This window comes from Zeugodacus cucurbitae, chromosome 4 (genome assembly GCF_028554725.1).
Source record: "Zeugodacus cucurbitae isolate PBARC_wt_2022May chromosome 4, idZeuCucr1.2, whole genome shotgun sequence".
NCBI classification, from domain to species: Eukaryota; Metazoa; Arthropoda; class Insecta; order Diptera; family Tephritidae; genus Zeugodacus; species Zeugodacus cucurbitae.
Window position 1 is genome coordinate 9,934,770 of NC_071669.1, and position 22,002 is coordinate 9,956,771.

The 22,002-nt window shown below is 27.1% G+C and overlaps 2 protein-coding genes across 4 annotated transcripts in view; one reads left to right on the forward strand and one right to left on the reverse strand.

Moving 5' to 3' along the window:
- The window catches only part of LOC105209123 (poly(rC)-binding protein 3), a 211,830-nt gene extending 207,584 nt beyond the window's left edge, over positions 1-4,246 (forward strand). For all 3 annotated transcript variants that reach the window (XM_011179432.3, XM_011179450.3, XM_011179468.3), the window contains one exon: positions 208-4,246. In XM_011179432.3, the coding sequence (XP_011177734.1) occupies positions 208-292 (85 nt within the window). In that variant the 3' untranslated portion in view covers positions 293-4,246. The remainder of the gene's footprint in view (positions 1-207) is intronic.
- The window catches only part of LOC128921324 (DNA polymerase eta-like), a 110,986-nt gene that overhangs the window by 30,429 nt on the left and 58,555 nt on the right, over positions 1-22,002 (reverse strand). The gene's annotated exons all lie outside the window — the stretch shown is intronic.

A 22,002-nucleotide genomic window follows, 5' to 3' on the forward strand; every position in this document is an offset into this window, starting at 1 on the left:
AAATGGAATGAAGAGCCACCAAAATTTTTTTTTCCTTAAAAATTATAAGCCACGAGAAAAAAACATTAATAATTGTAAAAATTAATGTAAGTTGCTAATTTGAAGATTTTTTCTCAAATTTGGGATTTTTTGAAAATTAGAATTTTTTTATATAATTCTTTTTAAACTACCACTCTCATTACATCATTTCCAACTCTCTTTTTGCAGAATATCAATGGAAACAGCTGGTCTGCCCATACCCGGTTATCATTATATTGCACCGAATACAATTGTCAAAACGCCAATACATTAAATCGCCAAAAAAAAAACCGCAAGCAAAAAAAAAAATAACAACAAAAACACAACAACAACGTGTGTGGAGCATAAAAATGCATTTGCGCGCTCCAACAACTCCAACAAAGCAAAGTATAACGCATGAGAGGAGCTAAAACGATTTGGAGTTGAAGTGAAAGGTTAGCAGAGAGCAGAGAGTAGCGCATGAATGAGTTGAAAAGTCATTGTCAACGTAGAGGAGCTGTGCAAAAATATAGTAAGCGAAAGCGAAGAATTAAATACAAGAAATGAGAGGCCGCCGCGCAGTTTAATTTATAATGATAAAAAAAAAAAATAAATAATTAAATAAATGCAAGAAAACAACAACAAACATAGTAAGAACAAAAGAACATGGCAACCAATAAGCAATAAATAATAAGTATAAAAAGAAAAATAAAAAATACAAATAAAAACAAAAGTTTAGTTGAAGGGAGATAGATTGCAAGAAACAAAGAAAACAAAAACAAAAGTAAAAAAAAATTAAAATAAATATTTAATTTAAAATTTTGTATGTATTTAAGATTTCTGGTTTCACCCAAACACACACACACACACACACATATGCCGTAGTTGAATGAGCAATGTAAAGTTTTAAATGCAAAAATGACGTATACAAAAACAAAAAAAAAATTATTAAAAATGTTAATTTTTTTTTTTTTGTAATCTTATGTTATATACGAAAACATATTCAATGTAATTTTGTGCTGTCTTTATGTGACAAGAAAAATAAAGTAGCAAAATAGAGACATACATACATATGTACTTCTTGACATACATACATTTACACACACATATACAATATAAACAAATTCGTAGCACTTTGTAGTTGTAGTGAACGCCAAAAAACAGGAAAAAATAGAGGTTTAAACCAAGCGCATGGCGCAAAAACAATAATAACAGCAGAAAGGATAATACAAATTACTTTCAATATAATAATATGTAATACAGAAAACCGGTAAAATGTAAAAAAAATGTATTTTTTGTGAAAATTTTTATGTAAAAAAAAATTATTTTCTGTGAAAAAAGAGACTTTTCTTTTGTGAAAAATTTTTATTTGTGAAAAAATTGAATTTTTTGAAAAAAATTATTTTATATGGGAAAAAAATTTGATGTGAAAAAATTTGGAAAAAAATTTTTTGTGAATTTTTTTTGTGAAAAAAAATTTTTTTTTATGTAAAAAAACATTATTTTATGTGAAAAAAAAAATTATTTTATGTAAAAAAAAACATTATTTTATGTAAAAAAAAAATGTATTTGCTGTAAAAAAATTTTAATTTACGTTTTTTTTTTGTTTCGAAAATACCAAAAATTTGTGTTTATAAAAATCAGCGCCTAAAAGCAGTGAGGAACAAGAAACAAACACAACCACATGTGTTGTTGTAAAAACAAAAAAAAAATTTAAAAATATTTTAGAAAACCGTGTAATATCAGATTCATATCGATACATATACAATATTCATATCTTCATGGGACAAATCACTGCATTTTCTAACAATAAAAATTATACAAATAACAATAACAACAACCAAATGCAGGCAAAATAATAAGCGAAATGTGCAAAAAATACATACATATGAATGCAAAGCATTGGCAATAACGGTAATGAAAACGTATCATATAATTACTTAGACACACACACATACAAAAGAAACAAACAAATAAATAGAAACACACATATTTCTAATATTAAGCTATTTACTAATTTACAACACAGTTTTTCAAGCCAACTTGCATACATACATATATACAAAATAAAATATGAATACAAATACCATAAAAAAGTATGAAAAGAAAAGTAAGAAGTAGTAGCAGTAGCATAGCATAAATGCAACACTGCGGCGAACATAGCGACAGTTATGTTCTTAAAAACATTTTAAAAACCTAACATGTCCGCTATAAAATACAATAAAAACAAAAACAAAATGGATGCGTGGCAATAAATAAATAAATAAAATCAAATAATGAAAGCAAGAAGCGAAAAGAAGCAAATGAAGTTAATAAAGTTAATAAACAAAATACAAAAACAAAAAAAAAACAACGTAGTTAAAGAATAGTAAAGAATTTATGATTAATAAATAAATAATTAAAGCAACATTAGTTGAAATTGCATACATACATACATACATTTATAGTTATTAACTAAAAACACTTATTAATTTGCTTTTGTTGTATTTTAACACCCTCTTCTTTCAATGTAAACATTTACAAATTGTTCACTCTTCATTACTTAAATTTATTGTTTTCAAATTTCTACATATCTACTCAAACAACTTTCTTGCTTCCTTTCGTTTTATGTTTGATTACCGTTCGAATCAAATGAAATGCTTAATATTGGGTCAACAGTTGGCTAGCTTTCATGAAATTTATGACTGGTGAAATAAAACATATGTATATCAAAAAGCTTGCTGAAAGCTTCAAATAAAATTATTGCAAAAAGTTTGCTGAAAGCTCGGTTGTAAACTTAGAAAAGTCAAATAAAAAATGTTGCAAAAAGCTTGCTGAATGCTCGGATGTAAACTTAGAAAAGTCGAATAAAAAATGTTGCAAAAAGCTTACAGAAAGCTCGGTTGTAAACTGAGAAATAGTCAAAACTTTTTGTTATTACTTCACAAATAATGCAGTTATGTGATTTGCAGAGCTTTCACGCACTTTTTTTTTTAAACAAAAAACAATAATTAAATTATTTTAATCCTACATCTATAAAGTTTATGGCTAATTCGTAAGCGATTACTGGCTATACAACTTTTTGTGCGGGAAATAAAAATGGTAAACTGTCACTTTTTTAACGACAGCTTTCACAAGTACTTTCAAATCAAGCTTTCATCTTAGCTTTCACTACTTTGAAGCTTTCACGTAAATGAATCGTAATACAAATGGAGATTTTGAAACTATTGAAGTACTAACAGACTGAAAAGTCTGATTTGGGATAAATTTGAATTATTAAAGCTTTCACTTGAAAGCTTGAAAACTTTCATTGTCAAAAAACCGATTTATTAAAGCTTTCACTTGAAAGCTTGAAAACTTTCATTGTCAAAAAAGTGATTTGTTATCCAAGAGATTTGCTGACTTTGAAATGTGGGATTTTCGATTAAATTTCCATTGAAAAAATTTCACTTGAAGAAAGCTCTTTGACAAAACAGTGATTTGTTATCTAAAAAGCTATCAAATTCATTGAGATATAACGTTTTATCGTTTTCAAAAAATTATAAAGAAGACAAAAACAGTTCGGCCATTGGACGGTTGATCCAATTTTAAGCAAAAAAAAAAAAAGTTTTTTTTTATTTTTACTTTTAAACTCGTTCTTTAATGTCTAACATTTTCTACACTACTTACTCGTATAGCAAAGAAATCTCATTTGCCTAATGCATAAATAGCAAAGCTATTATTTTAAAATATTTTAACACAAAAACAAATGTTTACTAATATTAACAAATAATTTTAATTTTTAATTGTTTTAACTTTGCAATTTATTTTTACTGTTTTTTTGTTTGTGTTTTTCACTTTAGCTAACCATTTAATTTATGCATATCATGCAATATTATTTTTTATTATAATTTATTCATGTTTCTCAAGTCATATTTGCGTAAATTTTAAATTAAATTTAAATAAATGAAAAAGAAAAACTAAAAAAAAATATATAAACACAGATTAGCCAATGCTTAATAACAAGCTTCCAAAATTTTATAGAAATATAATTTATTAACATTATTATTATTATTATTATCATAATTATAATTATACATAATAATTAAGCAATGTGGATTAAACACACGAGTTACATAAGTAGAGTTGATGAAAGCTAAATGCGAAATGCGAAACGCGAAACGCGCCAAATATACGGCAAAGACACAAAAGACTTTTTTTTAATAATTTTACTTTATATACAAATTATTTTAAAACAAATTTTATTTCATTTATTGAAAAAAAACAAAAATACAAATTATTTTAAACGTTTATAACGTTTTAGTTTTAGTCAAAAGTGGAAGTAACAAAGTAAAAAAAATTTACAATATACATAAATAAAAAAAAATATTTTTCGTTTTGGAAAAATCAAAATTATTGGCATTAGAAAATTTGTATTTGTATTAGCAATTAATAAAATATATATATATATATAAAATATATACATACATATTACATAAATATGCATACATATAATTATTTTGTATGTATATTTAAACAATACATACAAAAATTCATATTTAATAATATCTAAATAATAATAAAAAGCGAAAAAATATTCTCGTACTGCAAAGTCAAAAAAAAAAAAACAAAAACAAGAGGAGTCTTTTTATTTTAGTTTTAATGATTTTATTCAAATTATTTTGATTCTGTTTTTTAGCTTTCATGTTTATGCTTTTCTGAGCTGAGGGACAGGGACTTGCGTTTTAAAAGATTTAAAACTGGAAGAAAGTAAAACTTGAGTCAAAAAAGCGACAGAGTCCAAGAAAAAATGTGAAAACAAACCTTACTTGATAACTAAGGTATATTCTGGGAGTTGAACATCTAAAATTCTTTAAGAAAACTGAACTTTAAAAACTTACTAAGTAGAAATGTACTCAAGTTTGTTAAAATTGTGAAGAGATAGTTGCCACATTGACTTAAAAAAGAGATTATTAAAGAGAGTGAAGTATAAATGATGTAAAAACCCTTAATTGAGTCACTAATTGAATAAAAATTATTCTTATCTCAAATTTAACAAAATATGGTTGCCACATTTACTGAAAAAATACTATTTTCAATGATGTGTTTTCTGATTTTGTCAACTTTGTCAAAATATTATAAATATTTTTAGTGTAGCGAAGTTTAAATGCTTTAAGAACCCTTACTTGAGTCGGTAATTGAATAGAGTTTCATCAAATTTGGCAAAATAAATCAAAAATGGTTGCCACATTGACTCAAACAGTACTTTTTCCAGTGTGGTGAAGTACAAATTGGTATTCAGATCTTGAGTTTCGGGTATGAAATACGTATGAGCTTGTAGAAAACTCAAATATTGACACTTCGGATATTTTGATTAAGACGTCATTGTATCTAGGCGTAATTAGAGTTTGTATGACGACTTATCTAAACTCTTATCTTGTCTTAGTCAGATAAGTAAACTAATTTCAAGAATGAAAGATTCACCTTAGACGAGTTTTATTACATTATCGGATCTTATTGACTTTAGTAAGTCTTAACGGTATATTTTTTATACAAATTATTCGAAATTGAAAATACGAAAAAAAATTGTTCCGTTATTTCGACAGTTTCAGAAATACATTGTTTTTTAAAATGTATGGCAGAAAGTACAATTTCCAAGTAAGTATTATAAGTCCCCAGTGTCGTCCGGCTTGAATTTTATTTTATATTTGTTTTATTAATTTCCATATTTTAAAGCTTTAAAAATATATTTTCCCATATCGTTATATAATTTCTATATAATAAAATAATAATTTTTAAATAATTATTTAAAAACAAAAAAAAAACATATATATCTATTCGTTAATCCAACATATCTTTGCACATATTACATATAAAATAAACTAACAAACATATTAAATACATACATATGAGAATACAGTGCAATAAATGCATATTTAAGTGAAACATATCGCAGATATTTGAGGGTGTTATACATACATACATGCATAATTTACTCAAAACATGAAAACCAGTTCATATTGTGGATGGAAGATAAGTACTATAACCTAAAATACAATATAACATACAAACACAAACTTAAATGAAACTATTAAACTATTCAAAAAATAAAACACCAAATCAATTTTCAACGCCAATACAGTGCGACAAACATACAAAACAGGACATTCAGGTTGCTTACGAGCAAAAGTTGATTACCATAAAAAGTATAACTATTACATAAAAGACATGGAAGCGATGAAAAACATAGGCAGGCGAAATATAATTCAAAAAAGTTGGAAGAATATGCATAAAACAAATGGTATGCATGATTCTTCGAAACGATGAATTTCCATTTTAAGTATTAATTTTTGAAAAAAGTCAAATTTAATCACTTTGAGAAATAAACAACGCCAACATCATATACTCTAAATACGTCTAATGGATGAAAAATCATTAATTTCATATAAAAAATATATTTTTACCCAATTTTAAAACCAACAAGAGGGATATTTCATCATAAGAATTTCATTAATTTTAAAAGAGAAAGCATAATTCATTAGTATTTTTAGTTCAGAAGCATATTCATCCAAGAGATGAATTAATTTTCAAAGTTTAATAAACTAAGACTTAAAAGTATTTCTTAATTGTTTTTTTTTTTATTTTGAGTTCAAAAACATATTCAGATAGATGAATTGTTTTTATTAATCCAATAGATGAATTAATTTTCAAAAGTTTAATAAATTAAGACTTAAAAGTTCTTCTTAATTTTTTTTTTTTGATTTTGAGTTCAAAACTTATTCATCCATTAGATGAATTGTTTTTATTAATCCAATAGATGAATTAATTTTCAAAGTTTAATAAACTAAGACTTAAAAGTTCTTCTTAATCTTTTTTTTTTTTGATTTTGAGTTCAAAAACATATTCATCCATTAGATGAATTGTTTTTATCAAAGTTTAATAAGTTCAGACTTTGATTAAACAGCATAAAAACCATGCACATATTTCCTTTTAAAATTTGTTCCGATATTGAGTTCAAAAACATATTCATCCAAAGGATGAATTAATTGTGAGAGGTTTTAGAAGTATAAAAATTAAATATGCGGCATAAAAAAACTTTATTTTTAATTATTGGTCACTTGATTCATCCATTCGATGTTTTTTTACTTCATCAAATATTAGTTTTCTTGCAAACATAGAAAATAATTGATTCTCCTAAATCATTAATTTTGTACACAGATTAAAATAGTTTCACGACCATTCATTAAATGGATGTTTAATGAAAATGGCTAGCATATAGAAGTAGCTACAGAAATGTGTAGAAAACCAAATTTTACAACCAGCTTATTTATGAATAATGTTAACACAAACATTATAGACCACAGTTAAATAATGGAACCCACACATATTTAAATAGTTAAACGATGAAAGGATGAAATGAGATGTACGCTAATAGCAATACTATGTCGACGAAAGACCACATTTCTTCGCACAAAGCAAAGTAAGGGAAGGGAAGCGTGTGTGTTTTCTTTTTCTTAAACTCAAAGAAAAAAAAGAAAATGAATAAACTGATAAAATGTAAACCAACAACAATCACTTTAAGCATTCAAAAATAAATGATGAAATTTATGAAAAAAAAATTATGGACGAGACATTATTGTATTAAATATAAAAAATTATAAAAATATTTAAATTATATTAAAATGAAGTAAAACAAAATAATACAAAATAGTAAATATTATTGGCAAAAAGGAATTGAGCATACAAAAAAATATTATAAAAATAACAAAAAAAAACTTATTATATAAATATATGAATGAATTTGTAGCGATATTTTTTTTTTCTAAGTGTAAAAAAAATTAAATGAAATTGAAAACAGTTTTTTAGCGCTTAAGCTTTACTAGTATTTAGATATTAAATAATTCATATATGTATATATGAATAAGTGAACTGACATTTAAATGTGTGGTAAAGATAGTACAGTGAAAATTTAATATTCTTACAATGTCTTAAGGACACTTGTGCGGGAGAAAGTTCAAGAAATGCAAAAATATACACAAATTTTCACAAAAGTGCAAGTCAGAGTAGATATGTAATCATTGAAAGGAATTTAAAATCGTATTTGTACTTTTTAATGTATAGTATATGTGTGTAAATTAAATTTCTTCAATGTGTAACAAACATACACTGAGAGAAATAACTCACCAGCAACACAATACACAAACTGGTAATTTATTTAGGTGTAATGTTTGAGAAAAAAAAAACTATTAAATGTTAGAAAAGAATTGTGCAGAAATTTTTGTTTTGAGTTTTTAAGTGTTAGACCAGATTTTTTTTCTGATTTTATTACACAAGTGTATACTTAACCTCACTAAAGTATTTTTCATAATTAAACCAGTAAATTTAATCTGCAATTTGATTATTCTTCAATAATTATTACCTGTATTTGCAAATATGAGTGGTGAAAGGTGATACACAGAATTTGCCAGAAGGCACAATTTTGAGACCCTAATAATCCAAGAGAGCCGCAATATCAATATTACAATATCTAATTTGGAAATTTTTTGTTGATTTTGCAGTAAATAAGGTTTTCTGAAAATTTGCTCTTTTCCTCACTTATAAAATCTCTTTTATGAGATCCTCTCTCTCTCTCTCTGTAAACGGTATAAGCTGACCATTAGTGCAACCATTTTTATTTGAATCTCAATTATTTCTATGCAGTTTTTAAGGATATTTCGTTGAGCTTTTAGACTTTTTTTGTGCTGAAAGTGCTCCATTCTCTTTCCAATCAATTTATATTTCAATTAAATCTCATTAAGATAAATCTTTAACTTGGGAAAAATAATTTTTTCGAGATACGTTTAGTAAACAGAAGCAATTTCAAAACTAAAGGCAAAAGACAATCGTCTTTATGACCGCCTGAGAGAGAGAACAAGAGAGGGAGAGAGAAAAGAGAGAGGGAGAGAGATAGAGAAAGAGATAAAAACCAAGAGAGTTTAATTTTTTAAACTAGTATGTTATAGCCTTATCGCACAGGAGCTAATTGATCAATCAACCGGCCTTTGCTCGATTAAAACGCTGATTTAGATCAATTTACCATACAAAACAAAAACCGGTTTTTGCTACATTAATTCTCAATCGACTTGAAAATGAAATGCAACTCTGCGACAAAGACTGTATTTGTAATTATATATACGTACCAGAGAACTGCAAAAATCACTATTTTCTTGATTTACTCTTACACGAACTTTTTCATTCAACTCAACTCACTGAAAAAAACAGAGTGATGAGTAAAAATCAACTCATTTTGCCGTACACATCATTCCGAGGATTTTGAGTCCTCGGTTCAAAAATTTTCACTCAATTCAAGTCACTGAACAAAAGTCAGCGTTCAATAAAATGAGCATGTGTTGACGAAAGCATCATGCGGTTCAATTTGAGTTGATCGATTATGAGTAAACGATTAGCGACAAGACGACCCGATGTGAGCGTTACGACTGCATGTACCGTAACAATTTCTATGCAGTTTGTTGTTGTAGCTTGTCTTGTTCTTCTTCTCACATTTCATCTGTGCAGAAAAAGTGCCGCTTGCTGAGCGCATGAGTAAACTCATACGAGTTGAGTGTTGTTCTTGTTCAAAACAATGATTGTTGAACCGAATGAGCAAGCGCCGAATGAAATCATTATATTGAACACGAGCCGAACAAACTCGGAGTGAAACAAAAAATCGCACACACCCGAGTGAATTTAAAATCAACAACGAAAATGTGAGCGCATGCAAATTTGATCGGCTGATCCGAACAGTGTGATTATTCGGCTGTTGAGCACGATGTTTTTCATTCAGCCGATGCCGTTCTCGGATACGTACTTTGTCTGCGAGTTGTTGTTCACGACGGTAGATGTCGCAATCAGCCGATGAAACTTACCTATTTCATATGAAAAGCAGCAAAAATAAAAATGTATAACAGCTGATCGATTATCGAGTAGCCGGCAGTGCGAAGGTCAAAAATTGGTTTCTCAATTAAAATTTTAATTAAACAATTAATTTGGCTGTGTGAAAAGGCTATAGGAGGGTTTAAATTAAAAAAGGGTAAAGTTAAAAAAAAATGCATCACCTGAGGAAATCAAATTGCTTGTGTTAATTTTAAATGAAAAAATAATTCAAAACTCAAAAAAAAGTTTTTAAATTTAAAAATAATAATTTTCATTAAAAAAAAAGTAACTTCTGCACAGATTTTTTCAAAATATTACACTGGTGAAAAAATAATAAATGTTCTGCACACTAAATGAGGTATGAATATGTACACCATTACTAACTCTTCTATGTGCCAATTTTAAGAGAAAAGCAAACTAAAATAATAGCCACACAATTTTTAGGTATTTTTGCCAGCCAATTTAATTAAAAGAACTTACTACATACTCAATAACAAATACTTACACATATATAAATTCATGAAGTAAAAAGCTTTATCTACGCTGAACTGAGAAAAAAAAGCAAAACTTTTTATGCTGAATTGGAAAACAGGATACACAGTCACATTTTTCAAGCATTGAATTTTCGCAAAGAAATACAAATGTGGTAAAAATTCATAAAAAAATATTAAAGTAAAAACAAAAAAAAATATAGATTGATGTGACTTCGATGTTAATATAAAAAAAAAAATAAAAAAAATATATACCACAACAACAAACAAAACTTATGAACTTAAAACACTTGATTACAGGAAGAAAAATGTTTAAATTTATTACTGCTAACTACTTACTGAATATAAAAACATACAACAACACATACATACATACACACAAACTAATGAGTGTCAAAATATGTAAAAAAAAAAATATTAAAAAAATTTGAAAAAAAGATTATTAGCATGTAACTAGTATTTTGCGAATACAAATGTGGCGCTTGCTTAGAACCACAACAGTATTTTCAAAACTTATTTGAGCAAATTTAAATAAAAAATAAATAATTAAAAATTGTAGCCAAGCAAACGCTATAAATCAGTAGGAGACTACAGGAAAGCATATGTATATTGAAAAAAAAAAAAAAAATACAGACACAACTTTTTTGGGGGTTTTTATGCGAACCAATGAAAATAAATGAAATATAAAAAATAATTGAAAAACACACTGACAAAAATATATACACTGACATGCGCATATATGTATATAAATTTATTATATATATACTTACATATATACTATATGGGCCGCGCATTGTAGGCGAAGGAACAAACAACAAAAAAAAAAACAAAACCAACCAACCAACCAACAAACAAAGGGGGCGAAACTATTTCGTGATTTAAATGACAAATATTTCGCTTTCGACGACAAACCAACTTCAAAGCAATCATTTTTGAAGAAATAAATACAAAAAAAAAAACAAAAAATATTGTATTGAAACTTAAAAAATATATTATTATTACAATTATATCACAAATATTTAGTGAATTTTTTTAAGAATGTATTGTAAGCAAAGTTAAAAAAAAAAAAATAAATAAATATTGCGGCGAAAAAAATATCGCTTTAAAAAAACAAAACCGAAAAAGTCACAAGCTTAATTTACATTAACTGCAACTAAAACTAAGAATGCTCATGTGCTGAATACGCAGAAGAAAGTGCTGAATGCGTTAAACCATGTGCTGAATGAATTGAAACTAATTTAATATGCGCCGAAAAGTGACGTTAGTGAAGGTGCGTGAATTGAAAGTGCATGTAAGCAGCCAGTAGTGTATGATATATGCTGACATAAAGCGCTGAATTGCCGCAAAAATTGTCTAATGAGCTGAATTGAAGCGCTTAATAACAATAAATGTTTTTGAGAGTGCCCAGTTGTATAAAACAAGTTGCTGAATTGCAGACAGAGTTGCTGAATTGCAGACAAAGTTGCTGAATTGGAGTCAGTGTTGCTGAATGTGTTAAATCTTAGCTCAATGTAGCAGAATAAGCCTCCTTGCAACCAAATTGAAAAGAAAATAGTGCTGAATTAAGCTTCAGCTACTCATAACAGTCAATAAGTAAAGTAGATGATTTTGAAAATGTTTGCAAATAATTTTCCAACTTTTTAAAAACTGAAAACAAGTTATATCTATAATGTAACATAAAATGTCGCAGAATTTAACTGAATTCGAAGTAATAAAGTTGCGCTGAATAAGCTGAAACACTTATCTAACATAAAATTTCAATGTTTAAACTCAAGCAGAGTAGTTCTCTACTTAATATCCGTAATTGACAACAGCTGAATTAGATTTAAGCATGCTGAATACAATTTTTAATAAAGTTGAGTAATAAGTACCAATTGAATGCATTTAAAAATGATAATATATCACATAAGCTCATTGGGAAATGATGATTCAGCAAGTTATAACTTAATTGCAAATACAGTTCCAATAAAATGCCTACAATATTAGCAAAATTATGAGCTGAATTCATGAAAAATTTCTCAATGTCATTGATTGTTAACTACAGAAGCAATTTTAAATTTTTTCGACTTAGCTGAATTGCAAATTTCATCAGCTGAATGCAATTTTCATCCGCTGAATACACTTTTCTCCAGCTGAATACAACTTTCAACAGCAAAATGCGATACAACATACGCTGGCATGCTACTAGACACTCAAAAACATAAAAACAAAGCTGTAATTTAGCTGAAACGATTTAAAAAATGCGCTGAATATGTGAAGTACAAGCTGAATATGACGAATTTAAGCTTATATACGATGGTGATGTAGATTGTGATGCGCACAACAATCAGTGGCGTTCTAAAGTGTGATGTTTTTAAATACCATAAATGTTATGGGCCACAGTTGATGGATACTAATGACTGAAACAGCACCAAATTAACAACAACAAACAAACAAAAATTAAAAATACATTGAAAATATAGCATGAAACAAACAGGCAGATGAACTTCTATAGAAAAAAAATGCAGCCGAATGAAGAGAAGAATTACAAATGGATTTGTTGTAATATACGTGAAGACGTTATGTAAGACAACAACAATGCTACCAAAATATAACAACAAAAGACCAAAATAGCCAAAATGGTAATTGCAACATAAAAAGGGATAAACACTACTAAAATTGCATTGGAAAATATGGCAGACATATACATATGTATTATATATATACACAAATTTAGCTGAGTGGTTAGTTAATTTAGCAAAAATTAAAGCAAAGTCGACAATTAGCTAAATAAGTTGTGGTGTAAGTAGAAACCGAAAAATTGCAAGCATTTTAACGACAGTCGGAGCTACAAGTATTCGCATGTGTTGAAGTTAATTTAAAGTGTTTGATTTATATGAGATTTAACTTAATTATTATCATTTGTAATTTAGCGTTTCATTACTGTTTTATATTAAAATTTAGTGTACGAAGTATATAAGCAAATGCAGTTGATTGAGATGATGTATGGCTAACGTTGACAATGACAATGATGATATGATTATGATTATGAATAATGACTTTGACTATTGATAATAATGTTGTGGGGGTAAATGAAGTTGTTGCTAGCTAACGTGTTTACGTTGTTTTTATTATGATGATGATGATGACTACTGTTGGGAATATTGTACATTCACCAAAATATAATGGAAAATACGTGTAAAGAAAGCAATTGTAATGGTGCCTTAATTACAAAGTGTTTAATTTCCTAAATTTAAATATGTAAACAAAAAAAAAAATAAATCAATATTGATGATGATGATTATGTAATAATGTATAAACAATTGATTCCAATAGTCGAAATATGAAAGGCTTCTACTACTTCTACTTGCTGTAAATTTCCCTTACGAAGTATGTAAATAAATACATAAATATCAAAAAAGAAACGACATGTATTTAAATGCTGCTCCAAAAAAAGTAACTGAAACCCAACAACTATGCCAAAAAATGTGGGTGAAAAAACATGTAAACAATTTCCGCTGATTAGCTCAAAGGTCTAAGATATAAAGAAACACAATGACCAGCAATCAGTTTTTCCACAACTGTTACTTAAAGAATTCTCCAAAAAGCAAATGCATAACTCTGCAAAATTTCCGCTTTGTGTGCCCCCTTATGCGCCACCACCAATGTTGTTATCCCTTAACAAAAACAAACAGAAGAAAGAAAACAAATCAAACAGTACTGCAAGATACGGTCCAAAGTCAAATCAAGTGCATAATGAAAGCAAAAATCCAGAAAAAAATATAAAAAATGCCAATAAATTGACAGGCCCAGCCATGTTACCAACCAAGAAAACCAACTACCGTTCTAATAGCTGGCATAATGATGAATTATATGAAAATAATGAATATCCAATGATATTTACAACACAGCCAAGACAACAAATCCAAACCGATGAACAAAATTTGTGCAATAAATAATTTTGAAAATATCTGCATAACAAAAAAAAAAAAAAAAATAAACCACACGAGTTTACCCTAACGATTGATAAAAATAAAACGCAGACAGCGCTGTAGACGAGTGGTATGGTAAAGAGATGAAGGTGGATGTGAAGCGACTAGATAATGATCACGATTATCACACTGAGACAGTTTTAGAATACGCATGAAGGTGAATTGAAAGTTAATATTCAACCCATGACTTTTCTAACCCTAACTTTATACTATGTTTACATATAACGAGATTATCTCCATTTACGAGCTTAACTCGATAATCTGTAATTAAGAAACGAGATTTCCCATACAAAATTGCTCTCTGGATAATCCGAGATTATAAAAATATCTCGTTGTATACATCTAGATTTTCGGTGTTATTCCTAGATTTATCGATAATTTTGAGAAGAAAAGGAGAAATGTCAAATGAAAATGTAAACAACAATGGCCGACAGCGAGAGAAATATGTGTAATACAACAACAAATGTAACACATTTGACAATTGATAATCTCATTTGGCTATATGTAAACGGTTAGATTATTGAACGAGCTTAGAATAAGATTATTTTCATATGTAAACATACTATTACAAACTTGAGAACATCGACTGGATCAGGATTAAAAGATCTAGTTCTTTAATCTAATAACATGTGTCTCACTAAATCTGTTGCGGTGAGAGTGGGCTTGAGATCTCTAAAACATTTCACTTAGAGGGTAAAATTATCGTTTAGACCACCAATAAGAAGAATACGAAATGACTTCAAAAAATGTATTTATATAGAGTTCATGATCTCTTACTAATTTTCAGAATTGTTTTTAATAATTCTCTTTATGATTTTCTTTGGTACTTTGTGGATCCCACAACTCAACTTAAGGCCTCTCAGAATCCAAAAAAATGTTTCCGATACCGATCTCTTCGATTTGTCGGTATTACTTTAAGAACTGGATATAAAGCATCAAATTAAACATAACTCTGAGATAGCGGTGTACGTTTTTTGGAGTTCAAAACCTGTTTTATTCGGCATTAAATTTATATTTCATACTCTCTATCATCTGGTTCTAGACACTGAAATTTTTTATATCAGCTTCTCAAAATTATTATATCTAAACAACCCTCAGTATTTATAATGCATTTTTCCTTGCTTCAGAATACAAAAATAGTCCTTCACTTCGAATTTCAATAGATCTACCAATTATCGTATCCGCTCGTCTGACAGCCGTCGCGCTCTCTCTTATTCACTGACCAACAACAACCACTGTAGTTAAATGCAAGTCAAATATTTACAAGAAAAAAACCAAAAACAATTATATGTATATATAAAAGTAAATATCGATCAATTGAAATCGAGCAAAAATTAAGAAAAATATACATACATACATATATACAAATTAAATTTATTGAATTTGAAGTGATTGTAGCATAGATTCAACTTTCAGTTATTGTATTGTAGTAAAGCAGTCGAGAGACTGTAGTTGTTCTTAGAAATATTAAGAGAATCACACAAAAAACTTGATGGAGAAAAATACAACAAATTATTGAAACCAATAATTAGCTTGAAATAAAATTTTTTCGCAAAAAATAAAAACACAAATAAATGATGACTTGCAACAAATTTTTGAATGTTTTTTCGCGTCAAATGATTTTTATGAATCTCAATGTATAGCAAAAATCACACATTATACAATAAAAAATGGCAAAAACAAAAAATTGTATGTTTACTTATTATAAATGCATAAATCTATGTCAAACACGTTTTGCATTTCAAAAATTATAAAACCCTTTCAAACACACACACCTATTTACTTACAACACCCACACACGCCCCCCAAAAAACGCCACACCCACAATTTTTATGTGTATTTGTACAAAGCAATTTACAGATTGAAGCATTAGTAATTATAAATAATTGCGTTACAAGCAAGTAATTGAATAGCTCATAAGATAATCGTAAGTACATACATACATACAACACATGATTGACAATTTATTAAGCATGACAAAAAATACTGTTAAAGTTTATTTACATTTATGCATGCGTGTGCAGAAAAATAGTATAGTAGTAATTAAACAAAAAATCTAAATGAAAATTTAAGTGAAAAAGATAATGAAATTTAAAGTGAAATATATATACATATGTAGTACACATAAGCAGGTGTATAAGAAATTGTATCTACATCATAAGGTATTTTAGATATTCTTATTTAATATCCGCAAAAAAAAAACAAAAAAACATGAAAATTTAATAGGTTAAAAATGAAATGAAAGAATTTAAAAACACAAAACAGTTACAAAACTGACAAACAAATATGAACTGTAAAGTACAGTTGGACAAATGAATACATATTGAAGAAAAAATGTTGAAAAGGCTTTAATTGCCAATTTCGCTGTAGCAGTAGGGCATTAAAGACTACACTTGCGCGGAAAATATGAGAAGTTGGGGTTTCAAAGTGGGAGCTAAACCAAATTTTTTTCTTATTTATACTCATAAGTTATTCAGCGCAGAGGATAAGTCTTATAAGCTATTCAGCACATCAAATGAGTATGTTTTTTTTAAATATTTCGGGTGTAATTTACCAGCAATTCAGCGCACTAAAAATAATTTAAAAACCATATAAATTATTACACGAAACTTACTTAAGTGCACTCAGCATTTAGATTGATCGAAAAACTAGCATTTATCGCGCTGAATTAATTTATATGCTCAGAAACTAACCAAGAAAGTCATAAAATCCAAGATATTCAGCAAAAAATTATTCTCAAGTATATTTAAGAGTTATTCAGCGCTTCAAAAAAACTTATTTTCTTATATTTTACATTATTTGAATATTACACGAAACCTACTTAAGTGCACTCAGCATTTAGATTGATCGAAAAACTAGCATCTATCGCGCTGAATTAATTTATATGCTCAGAAACTAACCAAGAAAGTCATTAAATCCAAGATATTCAGCAAAAAATTATTCTCAAGTATATTTAAGAGTTATTCAGCACTCCACAAATACTTAATTTCCTATATTTCACATTATTTGAACCAAAAGGCATAATTTAACTGCAATTCAGCGCACAAAAAATAATTCAAATCCTTATAAAGTGACAGCAAACAATTTTTTTTTACCAGAATTCAATTCATTCAAAGTTGTTATGAGCTATAAGGCATAATTTAGCAACAATTCAGCGCACTAAAAACAATTTAAAAATCTTGTAAAATGCCACCTAACAATTCCTTACCATTATTCAATTATTCCTCAGTTGTTCTGAGCTATTCAGCTTACTTTAGACCATATTCAGCGAACTTAATATATGTCTCGCGACTCATATACTTATATTTTAGTTAAATACAACTGAAGCGGAGTATTCAGCTCAACCTAACGCGTATTCAGCTCACTTTAAACCATATTCAGCACCTTTAATAAGTCTTGCGACATAATATGTTTAAAATTTAGTTAAAATAAAACTAAAACCGAATATTCAGCTCAATTTAAACCGTATTCAGCTTACTTGAAATCATATTCAGCGCCCTTAATATATGTTTTGCGGCATAATATGTTCATAATTTAGCTATAATGCAATTAATTCAGAGTATTCAGCTCACTTTAAACCATATTCAGCGCACCAAAATGCACTTTCCAAAGCAAAAAGTTTAATTACAATTTTTAGAGCACATAAATTGTATTCTGAGATTCGTATTTAAATTAATTTCATGTGCCAATTTATATAATACAAAAATTACCATTGTTTTGGAATTTAATCTTAATAACTTTACTCTATATTCAATTCAGCACCATAAGTTTTAGCTGAATCCCATAAAAATTTCATATATTTTACTAAAAATTCTCCGTTTTTTAATAAAGAAAATTCAAAATTTCTAGCTTCAAAGCTATCCACATTGAAACCCCAACGGACAGAAAACAAAATGAAGGCAAATCACCTTCGACATGAACAAGAACTGCAAACAAATACATAAAACATACAATATATATCGTAAACACAAATAACAACAAGAAAATACGACTTTCGAAATAGATATGGTTTCTTAATGATGAAAAACAAAAAATAAAAAACAAAACATAAATATATGCAAACATACACACTTACAAGTAAAAATATACATATACTTAATAAAAATAAAATACTTAAAACATTGCAACAAAAAACACAAAAATTTATATTAAAAACTTAAAAATATGTACGAGTATAATGTGAGTTTTTCAAAACAAAAACAAAATGAAATTGTTCAATATTTAAGGCAAATAAAATTAAGCAGAACCGTTGCAAAGGTTAAAAAAGAAAAATATGAATTGTAACAAAAATAAAGAAAACATATTTTAAATTGAAAAAATATTTACAAGAAAGTATAAAAAAAAGTAAAAATAGCTACAAAAATGGAAAATGGTTAAGACAATATTGTTTGTAAATATTATATTAAAAACTGAGTACTTAATATTATAAATTATTAGTATTAAAGAAAATATAAAAGCGCTAAAGCAGAGCGAAAGCGAAATCAAGATACATACAGTGGGCAGTTTCAGCTGTTTGTTAGGAAAAAAAAAATATTTAGAAAAGCAATGGCAATCTCACAAATGTAAAGTGTAATGTTTGCTTTGTATTAGTTTAATTATTTTGAATAAATAATATATGTTAGACAAAATATTGCCACAAAATAATAATTTAAAATCAGAATTATTTTTTAATTATTGATAAATCCTCAGTTTTTAATGCAAGCAAATACAAATTTAATATTCGATTATTAATCAAAATTATTATTAATCAAAAGCGACTTCAGATAGACCTTAAAACGTAATCTAAAATTGGATTTATTGTGTTTTTTAAAAGCTGTTAACAAGCTTTAAAGCTTAGAAGAGGCTTATAAAAGCTTTAAACAAGCTTAAAAGTTTTGAAAACGTAATCTAAAATTGGATTTATTGTGCTTTTTAAAGGCTCTAAAGCTTAGAAGAGGCTTTTGAAAGCTTTAAATAAGCTTAAAAGTTTTTTAAGTAATTTTTAAAAGCTTTAAACAAGTTTTGAAACTCTAATAGAGCTTTGAAGAAGTTTTTGGAAGCTTTAAACACGCTTTAAAACTTTGAAGATGCTTTTTGAAAAGCTTTAAAGCTTTGAAGAGTCTTTTAAAAAGCTTTTTTGGAACTATTAAATGATTCATTAAATATTTAGCAGTTGTTCTGCAGCCGTCTTAGTTCTGCGGTGAGAGCAACGTTCGATTCCTGATTTGACCAACTTCAAAAAATTAATTTTTTTCTGTCGAAATAGTAATCGGCTCGCGGTTGACTTTCACGTTTACTATTCTTTTGCACCAAAAAAACGTCTTAAAATATTCTTTAGACGTTCGTAGTCGGCCTACCATATGAAGAGCGCCTCTATTTCCTCCAATACAGTACAAATGTGAGGGGAAAAAGCCCCGAAAAGCAAATACGAGAAGAGTATACACTTATTGGAAGCTTCTTTAATTAGTTTTTGATTTTCTACTTATTGAATATGTGCCAAAAATGAACTGTAAAATATATTTTAAATCTCAAGAAAGTGGATAATTATTAAATTTGTTTTAATTAGGTGGCAATACTTTGTACTATTTTTTTTTTCTGAGGAAAAGTGCTTTACAAACATTAGTGAACAAACAGAAATTACTGCATGTTGTTGTAATGAAAGTAGTGAAAGTGATTTTAGCGCAAAGGGTAATGATTTGATTGGCTTTAATTTATCACTGAAATTATATGTAAAGACAACTTAAAAATCTAAATGGTATGTAGGCACCATTTTAAAAAAATCTTATATATATATATATATAGCATTATAAAAGTTAAATACAGTATACAAGTCTATACAACTTGGTGAAAATGATGAACAAAACACATACACAAAACAAATTTAATGATGTCATGTGTAAAGGGTATAATAAAACGTAAGAGAATTTGAAAATTTAGTTGAAACATGTAGTGAAAAACGTATGAGCGTCAAATAGTATTAAAAAAAGTAGACGAAAAAAATTGCAACAAATATAAATAAAAAACCAAAATAATCATAATTGGGTAACAACAACAAAACAAAGGAATTTCACGAATTTCACTTAACAGCAATCTAGATAAATGAAAAAAGTAAGAAAATGCAAAAATTAAAAACAAAAATAAAAAATAAAAAAAAATTATTATTAATAAAAAAGTGCAAGTGTTTGAGAAAACAAAACTTAAATAAAGTGTGTAGTAAGAAACGTTAAGTAAGGCAATAAAAGCTGTTTGCGTACAGGTGGCAACACACTGTGAATAGTTGTATGACCACCAAAAGCGTTTAGTGCTTTATTTATTTATTTAATTACTTCGATTTGTATACGTTTCACACAATTTTAATAAAAAATAAAAATAAAAACAATTACAACAACAGCACTTTATTATTAATAAATATATACATACATACATATTTACTTAGTAAAAACTAGAGGTGGTGAAAATAGAAATGCGAAAAGCAAATAAATGCGAAAAAAAATTATTGAAAACTGTACCAACACGAATTGTAACTGCTGCAATGAGCTTAATTAACAATTTTTGAATACAACAAAAATAACAAAAAAATGAGAGCAAACAAAATTCATACATACATATACTACAAATTATTGCATATTTAAAGCGGAAGATAGTGCGTGTGTGAAAGTAAAAGCAATCGTATTTAATATAAATATTTAAAGAAAAAAATATTAATTAATTATTATACACAGTAACAGCAAGTATTTGTTAAAATTAAGCAATTAAGTTTTTATGCTGCGTGAGACTGTATAACTTTTCTTTTTGTTACGCAACTCAAAAAAAAAATTAAATTAATAATTAAATGAAAATTACAAAAAATAGTAATGCAAGCATAAGTAAAAATTCAAAGTTAATATTTATATTAAAAAAAAATATTTAGCAATAGTTGCAGAGGCAAGCAGCAATGCGGGTAATATTTAAAAAACAAAATGTAGCAAAAAATATTTAAAATAAATTTGCGTAAGGTTAGGCGTGAGCGGAGCGTAGATATTTTGTGCCAAAGCAAATTTTGTCTTTTTAATGTAATTATTTTTAGCAAAATTTTTTCATATTAAATGAGGCAAATGTCATACATATAAGTGCACATACACATACATAAAATAAGTAACACAAACATACATACATATATTATACATAAAAATGTGAACGGCATAACATTTTCATAAATATGCAACAAATTTTATTTAAAAAAATTAAATGTTTTGTTAAAAAAATATTTTAAATTTTTTTAAATTATTTTTTTTTTGTTAAAAAAAATTTTAAATAAAAATTTTTGATATAATTTTTATTAAATTATTTTAAATTTTTTTAAATTATTTTTTTTTTGTTAAAAAAAAATTTTAAATAAAAATGTTTGATATAATTTTTTACAGAAATAATTAATTTTTAATTGTTTTATATATTTTTTCAATTGTTGAAATATTTTTTTTTTTTTGATAAATTTTATTTTTTTTTTAACAATATTAATGCTGTTACAATTAAAAACATAAATTTTTTTTAAATTAATATTTTTGATATAATTTTTTACAGAAATAATTATTTTTTATCTACAACTTTGCTTCCGCCGTTTTCCAATAGATGTCTCTAGGGTCAAGCACTGGTCGATTAAATCAATTTTTTTTATATATCGATCTTGGACATTTGTGTCAACATTAACCCAACAA